The sequence below is a fragment of the Diabrotica undecimpunctata genome, chromosome 10 (assembly GCF_040954645.1).
Source record: "Diabrotica undecimpunctata isolate CICGRU chromosome 10, icDiaUnde3, whole genome shotgun sequence".
NCBI lineage: Eukaryota > Metazoa > Arthropoda > Insecta > Coleoptera > Chrysomelidae > Diabrotica > Diabrotica undecimpunctata.
Genome location: NC_092812.1, coordinates 48206490 through 48219581, shown reverse-complemented (window position 1 = coordinate 48219581; position 13092 = coordinate 48206490). Strand labels below are relative to the sequence as shown.

General features: G+C 34.5%; 1 protein-coding gene and 1 pseudogene across 1 annotated transcript in view; one reads left to right on the top strand and one right to left on the bottom strand.

Moving 5' to 3' along the window:
- The window catches only part of kon (chondroitin sulfate proteoglycan 4-like protein), a 47353-nt gene that overhangs the window by 19041 nt on the left and 15220 nt on the right, over window positions 1-13092 (top strand). Inside the window, exons 7-11 of the mRNA XM_072545794.1 lie at window positions 2423-2665; window positions 2718-3396; window positions 5789-5944; window positions 10689-11095; window positions 11299-12805. Coding sequence (XP_072401895.1) covers window positions 2423-2665; window positions 2718-3396; window positions 5789-5944; window positions 10689-11095; window positions 11299-12805 — 2992 coding nt within the window. The remainder of the gene's footprint in view (window positions 1-2422; window positions 2666-2717; window positions 3397-5788; window positions 5945-10688; window positions 11096-11298; window positions 12806-13092) is intronic.
- LOC140452214 (sin3 histone deacetylase corepressor complex component SDS3-like) lies at window positions 3621-4519 on the bottom strand (annotated as a pseudogene).

Below are 13092 nucleotides of genomic sequence, written 5' to 3'. Positions count from 1 at the left end.
TGACTCCCTCTTCCCGCATTATTATTCGTTCAGTTTACAACAGGCACAGACGTGTAGTGCGGAATCGGCGCGTAGGTACATAAGTTACGATTTTGTGCGTTGTGCGACGACCTGAGATATTTACTATAAGTAACTAGGGCATCCAAACGAAGTAGAACCGACTCTTTTGCTTTAAACAAGAAAATAAAAACATTATCTTTGGAGTGTAAACTTAACATTATTAAAGACTACGACGCAAAACGAAAAATTTGTGATTTAGCGAAGAAGTATGATCTACCGGAATCGACAGTCAGATCAATTACGAAAAGTAAAGAAAAAATTCTCGAAGCTGTGAAAAACGCTCAGTCTTTGATAATATCCACTCTTGTGTCTAAATTCCACATTCTATCTTCTTGTATAGTGTGTTTTATACAATTTTTCCAAGTCTCGGGTGTGACATTTTTTATGGCAGTAGCTAACCAGCTTTTCATATCCTCCATTTTAAAACTAAAGTTTTCTCTTGCCACTTATTTTTTTTTTATTTGAGCCTATATAATCTCGATAATAATAATAAAATCCTCGCGAGATTTAATAATTGTACTTTCAACATGTCATCGAATGGTATATTTTTTTGAGAGCCAGTTGATGATTTCGCCAGGCAGTTGTTGGTGTTGGCTCCGTCGACTGTGGTATGACGCATTATCCATAACAACGACAGGATTTGCTTCAAGGTTTGGTAGAATTTTTGGAAACCAACCTTCGAATCTTTGAGCGTCCATTTCCTCATGGTAATCGTTGGTTTTCTTGAATTCGAATAGTAACAAGCCGTTGTCAAAAAAACCCGAGTCGCTGCCTATATGTGTTATTATAAGCCTCCGTCCTTTACCCACTGGTGTTTTTAAACCTGTTGAAAGCTTTCAATGAAGGCTTGTTGACAACTTTTAATTTCAAAATCTTGCCACACCTTTGAGACAGTATGACCTTGATTCAACCGAGTTTCATCTCAATAGATTCTTCAGGACACTTTTTGCCCTTTACGACGATATTCTCCGAGTTTTTGTAAGTAATGTATCTGCCAAAGATTAAAGAACTGTTCCTGCTTCTTTTCATATATTTGGTGTTCATTTGCCCTAATGTTCGCAATACAACACGTCGTCATATTTCGGGTATTGAATCATCGGAATTTATTTCGACTTCAACTTTCTTTAATGTTGGGATTTCGTTCCGAATAGTATATTTGGTGTCATCTTCAAGTTTGATGCGTTTTCTACCTTTGGTTTGAATGGTTTCTAGAGATACATTATCCGATTTGCCTTCACTTTGTTTAAATTTTTTTAGAATTCTGTATATAGTTCTCGTCGACACTTTAGTCAAATCACTGCACAGAGTAACTACATCCAACATACTTTTATTCCAGTCCACAATACACGTTGTATATAATAGTTTTTTCTATCCTCGAAAAATTTGGGCACTATTTACTTTGACTGCTCTCGCCTTCCATACTGCTCACAACACTAAAATAGGTTTTCACTGCTCCAATAATCTAATAAAATAATTGACCGATTTCAGAATTTCATCCTACACCGAAAGATGTAATAAAATTTTACGACTTCCTCTCCTCGCTGTCGAAAAAACTACTGTGTAAAAAATTTAAAATATTTACAATGTGCTTATGTGAGTCATGTTTACTTCGATAGCAAAATCAACTGAATCCCTGAGTTGCAGACTTTCATCATCGACGATCGCGGTTTTAGGGAGGTTTAACATTACCTACTAACCTAAAATTATTTATTGTAATTAACCCACATGTCAATAATAATTATATTTCTACATTAACGTGATACATACTGTAAATAGGTATTTCTTCAATACAAGCAGTTCTGTCGTAACTTCTTTTAAAAAAATTCGTACGCAATTGAAAGACCTACAATAGCGCTGAAACGTTACTATTACTTCTAAGAATTTACTGCAATACAATTTTGATTCTCGATTATATTCACTTTAGTAGATTTTATTAAAAATTTCTTGTAGATGGTCCATGCTCAAGGTATTTAAAATGTGAAGGAATTTCTTCGGAACCAAATGCTTAGTACTTTTTGCATGTTGTACAGGTTTTTCCACTTCTGATTTTACTATACAGGGTGCTTTTCCAGTCGATGGAAAAAAACCTAACTCTAATTCTGACACTCTAAGAGTATAAATACGGAAATTAAGAGAAAAATAAAGACTGCAAAAGAGGGTTGGATGAAAAAGAACTGACAAACTTTTCATATAAATAATTCCTAAATCATAATCATTCTTTAACATCTTTAGTTTAATTTAACTGCCAGATCATATTTTCCAGACCTCACATCTTGTACTTAGTTCTTCCTGGGTTGTTATCAGTAGTATAAATATAACGTATTAATCGAAATTTTAATTTTTTTTTGTATTTTCTTTAAAGGTGGTAAAGAATTTTACACAAGATGATATAAATAAGGGCTATGTAAGCTATTTGAATGAACATTTGGGGGTAAATGCAGATGAAGTTGGTATGAAAGTTACTTGCAAAGATGCAGTTAATATCGCCCAACTTGGTATTTGGATACTACCCTCAAATTATTGGGAACCCTTAGAAATAAAAACACTGAATAAGATTTCCGTGGAAGAATCTACAAGTGTGCTGATTACGAAGAAGTTTTTAGAAGTAAGTGCCGGTTGTTCGTCGTCAGATCAGTTTTGAGCTATTTTTGTTTTAGGTAACTCAGCGAAATGTTCCACCTTCCGTAATTACTTATTATATTGTCCAAATGCCGGAGTACGGCTATATAACTATTCTGTCAGACGTGAAAAACGCTGAAGAGTCCGTTAATATCTTAACTTTTACTCAAGACTTAGTGAATGAAAATAAAATATTATATGTCCAATCTACAACGAACCAAACCAAAGATAAAATTATATTTAATATAACTAATGGAGTTGTTTGGAATAGTAATTTTCAGTTTAATATAGAGATAATTCCAGAAAGACTGTTTTTAGGTACTAGTGATCTTATTGTTAATGAAGGTGGAATCGGTATTTTATCTTCTGCCCAACTATTTGTATTGACTGATTACTATAAGTCGAAAGTTACCTCATATTCCATTAAAGGAAATGTTGAACATGGCTGTATACAAGTACACAAACGATGCATAACATCAAAAAGTTTTTCTGTCAAAGATATACAGGCGGGTGCAGTTCAGTATCTCCACGACGGCACCGAGAGTACCAGGGATCAATTAACAGTTGTTGGGGAAACGGAGATGAAGAAAACTAGTGTACCGATTACTTTAGATATTATTATTTTTCCAGTTAATGATCAAAAGCCAAAAATAGTCAATAATACAGGGTTAACTATGTGGGAAGGAGGTTTTGCGTATATTACCAATGAAATGCTAGGTATGTAATTTTGCATGTATGTAAGTAATTTCATTGAACTATTCAAAAGTGAATAACCAAAAAAAATTAGTTGGTGTGAAATTTTTCTTATGTTTAATCATTGACTATTTCCTTTTTATTAATGTATGACAATATTCTATTCATTCCTAAGTATATTGTTTCGAAACAGATCGAGAGATTATCGTGGAGAGCTTTCATATTGTTATACTTCTTGAAAATTAACTTTATTCAACACCAACAATATTACAATACTTTTTAACTAACTGACAACTATATACTTCAACATTCCAAATTAAAAATACAACTGTCCCCCTATGATACCATCTTTTCTCATACAATAACTTTCCATCTTCTATTCTTGTTTCTATCAGAGCTGCTTCAGACGTGGGAGTCACAGGAACGTTCTGGATATGGCCTGGATTAGAAGAACAAGATGTTTCACTTGGTTTCCTAACAGGAGTTGGCACTTTTCCCTTATGTATTACTCTTAAATCATTTTCAATATCTTTTTCTTCCAAAAGATACGTTATCTGAGCAGTTACTGGTTTTCTCCTTTTTTCTGGCATAGGTGGTGGATCATTGGGCCTTCTTCTCAATTTTCTTGTCTTTACAGGCTTGACCTCCATGAAATCTCCAGTAAATTCTAGAGAAAATCTAATCTTCAAGATCTGATAATAAGTTCTCTTTTAAATCAATTTTCTTCTCTTCAAATTCTCTTATAGCTGCCTTTTTCTCTTGAAGATATTCTTTTTCTACTCTATCAATCAGATAATAACTGTAGAGAACATTTAGTCTTAGACGTTCTTTATACTGATATTCTAATTTCCGTACTTTCCTGTTATAATCATGGTGTGTACCATCTTTTAATTGTTGGAGCTTTTTCTTTAAATTTGATAATTTATCTTGATACATTTGTTCCTTAATTTCCAGTGGTTATTCTTGTCTTCCTGTATCTGTTACCTTGATATCGAATTTTTAGCAAGGAAAACCTGCTTTAGATGCTGCTGGCCATATCTTATCTCTAAAGCTTCAACGAGAGAGGTATAACTGGGTGCATCTTGTAGAAGGAATTGCAAAACGGTTGCTGCCTGTCCTCGAACAACACCACCAAAGAAGCTGCCATTTCTTTTTCATTCCAGCCATTTGCTCTAGCTGCTGCTTCAAATTGAAGACGATAAGTTTCCCATGCTGTCTAACCATCGAATGTGGGTGGTTTTAAAAATTTACTAGTTCTAATTGTACCTGGTTCAATTATGGAAGGTAATGAAGCTGTTTCTTTAGATTCGATGTTAGTTACTGAAACATTGGTGACAGCGGTGTGATAAAGAAATATTTAGCAAAATCTGTAAGATAGTTTCGAAACAAATTCAGATTTCTGCTTTAATCTGAACCTTCTATAAATGCAAGGTATAACAGACGTTGATAAAGATGTTAATAGAGACATGGGGAATCTAAAATTTGCATTCCACGACATGTCTATCAACTAAGCAGAAATCCTTAACGAATTTGTTTCTTGTACTCATACAGAGTAGATCCGAATAAAATGAAAAAGACAGCAAAGATTTGATTTCACGTACAAAGCGTCTATGTATCTGTTGATACGTATTTCGACTTAATAAGTCTCATCAGAACAGTTATTCATAGCCATTCTCAACGTGAAAATAATCTTTTTTGTCTTTTAAGAAACAACAATAAAATGGCTTCGTTATGGACGCAATAGCGACATCTGATAGAAAAATCGGTAAGATAGTTTCGAAACAAATTCGTGATTGCGTCCATAACGAAGCCATTTTATTGTTACTTCTTAAAAGACCGAAAAGATTATTTTCAAAAATGCTTTGCAAAAATGTTTTGCTAAGCAAACCCTAGTTACTTTTCAGTTTTTTACCTATCCTAGAGAGGGTGTTACCTTTTTTCGAAACACCCTGTATGTGAAGTAACGGCGTTTGTATAACTAATAGATGAGTAGCTCATCTTCTACTTCTTGATCACCGGTTTCCTGAAAAGCTTGGCGCATTTCTGGCTATTCTGTGTCCATCCAGGAATATATTTCTTGCGGTAGCCTCTTGGTATGCATGTCTTATCAGTGCTTATTATATCACCAGCAAAACTTTTGTAGTTTCTGCTAGTGCGGAGTATCCAACCTAAGTAGTTCTATGGAGGATTTGGTTAAAGTGGCTCTTTTGGGATTCCATATTGGTCGAGGAATGGAAGTAACTCATTTTTTGGTAGTATGGTTTTTCAAATGAGTACTTACATACTTTTTTGAACTTATTTTAATAATTTCTGTAAAATATCCATAACTTAAAAAAACATTTCATGAGAATAACAACTATTTGGGTTATTCACTTTTGTGTCAATTATTTCTTGTTTATTAAATTTTGATTTTTAGCTGCTGTTGATGATGATAAGCCCAAGGAAATTTTGAAGTTTCAAGTTCAGACGTGCTGGTTTGGAATAGTTTCTCTGATATCAAATATAACAGCTCAACTGAATACTTTTAATCAGGATATGATCGATCAACGCTTAATAGTATTTAGACATTATAGTAAGTATTCTAAAAAACGTGTTAAACTATTGTATGAACAAAATATTAACAGGAATGTCCTCTCTAACAATTTTATATCAAATATTTTCTTTACAACATTAAAACTAAGGATACATAATGGTTTACAGTGTACATAATCGATATTGCCATTTATTTTAATTCTTTGGAATAGATAAAGTGAAATAATTGCTTCTGAATAGCAAGTTAATACCACAGAGTAGTTATAAAAAAAACTAATTATTCCAACTCGACGTTTTCTTGTGATCCAATTAACTGAATCAGTTCCTGTACTTTTTAACTATCAGGTCTCGCTTAGATACACTACTGTTTGTTCATGTCATCTTTATTTTATCAGGCCATAAATAAAAAAAAATAAATCTTCAGAATTGATATTCAAATTTTTTTGTCCTCATCATTTTTAAGAAGCTTATTTTTTAATGTTTTTATATTTGAATTTAAAGTTGATAATAATGTTTCTAAATTAATACTTGTGTTTGGGGCTTCACAATAACGAGATAAAATTTGAAGTCGTTGGTAATATCCAACTTAGTTCATCTTGTAATAATAATGTGTGGTTAATTAACCATCATGGCAATTCGCACTTTCGATACCGCTGCTCTAAAGAGGTCAGCAGAAGTGCAGTTAAACCAAGCTCTCAAATTATTCAACCAGGAGATGCGTCTTCTTCCCCGACTCCTTCTACCCTGTATTCTTCCTTGCATTATTAATTGCAACAAGTTATAACGCTCGCTCTCATGACATGCCCCAGATATTGCAGTTTTCTGACTTTTTGTATTTAAAACCTCTTTATCTTTTCCCATTCTTCTCAACACCTCGACATTCTTGACTCCATGTATTGTTATGTTTTCCTGGCGCTGTTGGGCTTTTGTAATTACCATAAATTGTGTCTTTTTTGTGTTTAGGGACAGTCCGTTTTCTTCACTGACTTCTACCACTCTGTCAACGATTTGTGGTAAATCCTCAAGACATTCCGCTAATAAAATAGTGTCGTCTGCAAACCGTATATTATTGATTGGTCGGCCATTTACTTTTATTCCCATAAATAGTTCTTCTAGTGCTTCCTGGATTATTTCCTCTGAATACAAATTAAACAAAGTAGGAGACAGGACACAGCCCTGCCTGACGCCCATCTCAATCTGTATTTTATTTGAAAAGACGTTGTTCTCTTTTACCACAGCGATCTGATTATAATAGATAGCGCTAATGATCCTGATGTCTCTCATATCTAAGTTTTTCTTTTCAAGTAATTCGATAAGACGGTTATGTCTGACCTTATCGAAGGCTTTGTTGTAATCCAAGAAACACATATATACTGGCTGATTAACATCCATTCACCTTTGCACAAGTACATTCACAGCGAACAGGGCTTCAATCGTTCCCAGTGCATTTCTAAATCCAACTTGTGTGTCACTTATGTCCTGCTCAAGTTTGTTGTGTATTCTCCGGTGTATAATTTTTAAAAATATTTTGACCGTATGACTCATTAATCTTATTATCCGGTGGTCTTGGCATTCTTTTGCATTTGGTTTTTTTGGTAGTGTTATGAATGTTGACATCAGCCAATCTCTGGGAATGATTCCTGTACTGTATATTGTATTGAATAAGTCGACCAATATTCCAATTTGTTGTTCTTCTATTAACCGTATTATGTCTACAAGTATTTCGTCAGGACCTGTTGCCTTGTAGTTCTTTGTTCGCTTTATCGCCTCTAATACCTCATCTTCTTTTATGTCTGGGCCGTTGTCGAACTTTTCCTGCTCTACTACTATCTCAGTCCGTTCGTCTTTAAATAGCTCTTGAATATATTCCTGCCATCTTTTAAGCGTTTCACCGACGTCTATAATTATTTTGCCGTTTTTATACAGCAGTGTGTTTGATTTTTTCTTAATATTAGTGCCTGTTATTTCCCTAATTTTTTATGAAGGTTTAAGTTACCATGTTTCTCTACCAACTGTTCAATCTCTTCGCATCTGTCACTATACCATCTTTCCTTTGCATCTCTGATCTTTCTCCTTATTTGTGTATGTATAATATTATACATGTTTTTGTCTTTGGTTTTATAGGATCTTCTTGCTTCCATGAGGTCCAGAATCTGATCGGTCATCCATTCATTTTTGTTCTTGATTAGCTTAGGTGTTAGTGTTGTCTCACATGTGCGTATAAGAGCATCTTTTAACATATGCCATTTTCTGTTCGCATCTTCAGTAGGAATAATTTCTATTTTGGTGAGCTCTTCTTTAAGGTTTGGTTAATACGTACTTGAATTTCCATTTTTTCTTGAATTTTATCACTACATCTGATTTCTGGCTAATCGCACTCAAATTTCAATAGATAAAAATAAATGTGATTCTCTTCTTGATGCCACTTCCATTTCACCAGATAAGAACTAAACTTACACTTAAAATTTTCACTGAAACTACAAATATTCACTATCACGTCAGTTTGAAGCCATTCGTCTTGTTGTTGCTTTCAAAAGTAAGATCTTCAGCTGATCGCTGGTGTCCAATATCTCTTCTTGATGCCACTTCTATTTCACTAGATAAGAACTTAACTTACACTTAAAATTTTTTATATTAATTATCACCTTTTCGTGAGACTGCTTCTTTTAGCACCATCTTCTTTCTTTGCCAAATATTTTGGTCCTGAAAATGTCTTTTCAGGACTTCAGGACAAATATTTTTGTAACAGCACTTTCTCTCCGAGTAGGTCTTTTTCTTGGAAAAGTTTTTAAAGCACCATGTTATAAGTATCATAAAGTATAATTTCATCTTCATAAAAATGTTTAATACAAACCACTGAAGCATGTGAGGGTTCCCAATTTTTTCGAGGGATACTTTTTAGCCACTTTTGCTTTATATCACTATCTCAAGGAAATTTACAAAAACTAGCATGCCCTTCTTCTTTGTTAGAATTATAATTGCTGGAACAATTCATTTTCACAAAACATTTTGCAGGTATCTAAAAGAAAAGTTGTTTAACTTAAAAATATATCGTGGGTCCAGTACTCGTAAGTCATCATCATCATCTTTGGCTCGACAATCCTCTGTCGATCCTGGTCTGCTCTAAGATTAGTCGCCATTGTGTTAATGTCGCCAAATTAAATCTTTTGCAACACTGCCCTTGATCGTTTATAGCTCCAAATATTTTGCGGGGTATCTTACGCTCGAATATTCCAAGAAATCTTTCATGCTTCTGCGTTAGAGTCCATGTTTTCGTTCCGTATGTTGGGACCAGCCTCAGCAGTGTTCTGCATATAATAAATTTAGTTTTTCTTTGGATATTTCTAGAGTGAAATAGTTTATGGAGTCCATAGTATGCCCTATTTGTAAGGTTTATTCGTCTTTTAATTTGTTGTACGTTCAAAGATATGACTTCTAAATGCTGTTCCCGTTTCCTCATTTGTTATAGGATCCTTAGTAACCAACGTGTACTTGGTTTTGTCTTCGTTGATAACTAGAGCGACCTGTTTCGCCGTCTTTTCTAATTCTAGGAAATATTGCTCAACATATCGCTTGCTACGTCCTATTATGTCAATGTCATCAGCGTATGCTAAGATCTGTATCGTTCTATTGTAAATAGTACCTCCGTCTCTAATTCGTGTCTCGGATTGCCTTTTCCAAGGTAATGTTAAATAGAAGGCAAGCCAGGGCATCCCCTTCTCTGAGTCTATCCTTTATCTCAAAGGATCGAGAATTTTCTCCCTGTATCCTAACTCTGGATTTTAAGTTAGACATTGTCATTCTCGTTAATAAGATAAGTTTTCCTGGTATACAAACCTCAGGCATTGATTGGTATATTACTGTTCTCTTGACACTGTCGTATGCGGCCTTGAAGTCGACAAATAGGTGATGGGTTTCAATATTAAATTTTAATGTTTTCTCGAGGATCTGAGGATCTCTCTTATTGAATGAATATAGTCAATTGTTGATTTTTCTGGAGTAAATCCGGCCTGGTATTTTCCAACTATGCCAACTGTATAAACTTGTAGCCTTTTGTAGAGAATATTTGCTAGTATTTTGTAAGCAGTCGTTAACAGGGTTATGCCTCTGTAGTTGTCTCACTGGAGCTGATCGCCTTTTTTATGTAACGAGCATATCACGCCTTGAGACCATTCACATGTCGCATTTTGCCAGACAAGAAGTAAAAGTTTATGCTATGCAGTAGTACTATAAGTAGGTAACTCAAAATTTATAGTTTGAAATGGTAAGAGATTGAAATTTCATTGTGTATCTTAATAGGTAATCACTACTTCTAATTCTTTGAACCTTACTTTGTCGACCATTCAGTTGTCGACTTATAGCATTGCAGTACAAACTAGGTTTTAACTTAGATAACTCAAAATCACAAATTTGAGTTACCAAGTTATAGTACCGAGCCTACGCCACGATATTAAGATTCCTGTGTACTTAAAAATGTTTTAAGAAGTTACGCGGGAAACATAATATAGTAGATTTATTTAATATACATAATATATGTAGTATACTATAGTTCCCTTAAACAACAAACCGCTGGATATAGATCGTTATGTTACACTGAAAGTAAGTAAAAAGAGTAAAATAAGCTTATAAAATCAAATGTTTTGTTCAGCACAATTCATATATAAACAAACAAATATTTTACAGGCACTCTATTTACTGTTGCCAAATTTCAATGTTCTGGCCTTCAGTTACGAGGGCCATGGTTTGTTAATTAAGCTGCGGTATTAACGATCGTCTTGTTTCAGATGGCACAGGTGCAAGGTTCAAATTTAACGTCACAGATGGCCTACACACAACGAAAGATTGCATTTTTCATATTAAAACAAAACCGGTTGAAATGAAACTGATAAACAACCCTCTTCCTATATTTCCTTTACAGAAAAAATTCTTAACATCAAAGCATTTAGTTACCGTCGTCTCAGATCCTTACAGAAAAATTGAATATGATGTTGTTAAAGCCCCAAGCTTAGGGAGGCTTATGATGGAGTCAGAAAAACCGGGAATATTTCAAGTCATATCAACATTTTCACAGGAAGATTTAAATACCAGCAAAGTATTTTACGAACACACTCATCAGTTTTCTGATTTATATGCTAATGATTCTTTTGTGTTCAATGTCAGGACTCACTTGGCTCCAAAATTATTGAATCAGGTAAGTTTTTACAACAAAGTTTTTTTAATTAAAGCGCTAAAAATATTCCACGTGTTTAACCATATTCGTCTGGTTACTCGAGGTTTTCAATTACTGCGTCAAAATCCTTATTATTCTGTGCTCTTCTTAGTAATGTTGGACATCCATTTCTAACCTCCGTTAAGTTAATAAATTCATTAATTTATTATTATATTTTGTTTCAGATATTTAGAATTGATATTTCTGTATCGTCTGGTGGACTTGACGCTTATATGAATATACCAAAACTGTATGTAGATGAAGGAGGGACAATAACAATACCGTTAAATATGTCCGGGGTAGTGACGTTTCTAGAAAGTCACGCAGGACTTCGTTCTCCTATAATCCATGCATCTGCTCTACCTCCTCAGCATGGCCAAGTGTACTCTCAACAGAATAGAAATGTGACAACCTTTACGCAGCTGCAACTAGAGTCCGGTCAGGTTTACTACGAGCATGATCATTCTGACACGTTGGGGGACAATATATACTTTTCATTGTATCTGATTCCAGGGCCAATTACTTTATGTAATGTAACAGTTCCTATAATAGTAAACCCCGTAAACGACCAACCCTTTGTACTGGTAACACCTGCTCCAAGCCTGGTAGTAGTACAGGGAGAAAATCGCACTATAACAAGACATGATTTAGCAACAGAAGATGCTGATACCCCACCGGAAAAACTTAAATATGATGTCATCTCGGGACCATCCCACGGAAAACTGGTACTAGAGAATATATCAGTAACTTCATTCACACAAGCTGATATTGATAACAACAAACTGTACTATGTCCATAATGGAAGCTCTTTAAAAGACTCGTTTCCGTTTAGAATTTGGGATGGAAAATTTAGACCACAGTTTAATTTGTTTAATGTTATAGTTTCTCCAATTAATATCAGTGTAAAAGCAGGTATGGTCGTTAATTTATTGCAAGGATCCTATGATATTATCCTATCTGAACAACAGTTCTTCATTAACACTAATGCTGACAAAAATAAGGTCGAGTTTTCTTTGAAGAGACCGCCAAAATATGGTTTACTTTACAAAGATAACCAAGCAAACTTAACCTATTTTTCTTACGCAGATTTAATAAATGGAAAAATTATGTACCTACAGACTGATATGAGCGTCTCAAATGATAGTTTTTCTGTAAATGGAGAAATCTTTTCAGGTGGGAATTCTTTTGGAGATTGTGTAGAAGTAGTCATTAAAGTTAAGCCATTTATGCACATACATAATTTGACCACAAAAGCTGGAGAGACAACTCGATTGACTCTGAATTCTTTAAACGCTTCACCTCTAGCCAAACTAACTAACGGTAATCCTCGCTATACAATTATCAACCATCCCAAACACGGTGAAGTAAGAAAGATCATAAGAAGTTCTGGAGAAAAGAGAAATATTCTTGACATAGCAGTGTCAAGCTTTTCTCACGAGGACATACAAAGTGGCCTAATATTTTTTGTAGTAAAGGAAACTGATGTACCAAAATATAGTTTTCTAGATAGAATGGTTTTTATATTGGCTGCTAATATAGTGCAACCGGCAGTAGGAGAGTTGAAAATAGTAGTCAAGTCACCTTTAGGTAATGACATCTTCTCCACGCTCCCAGGACCAAGTGATCCTGCTAGTCATGAAGGCGGACTGTATTTGGCCAGTCCAAATATGACCAAAGACTATTTATTAATCGGTAAGTATATGCTCTTACACATTTATTGATTTCTTGACAATCTACTACATTTTTACATGAATCGCAGACATCCACGGCCAGAGCCACAATGAATAATCGTCTTCCAGGTTTAGACTCTCCCGTTTGTGTCTATCTCAAATACGTGAGGAACGTCCAATAAAAGACACTGTCTAAATCAGGAAGACTGTTAGTTTATCATTAGACTCTCACAGTTTCCGACCAATCAGCGTGCTGATTAGAATTCGACAACGTATTGACTGCCTGAACTGGAGATACCACGAATCGTC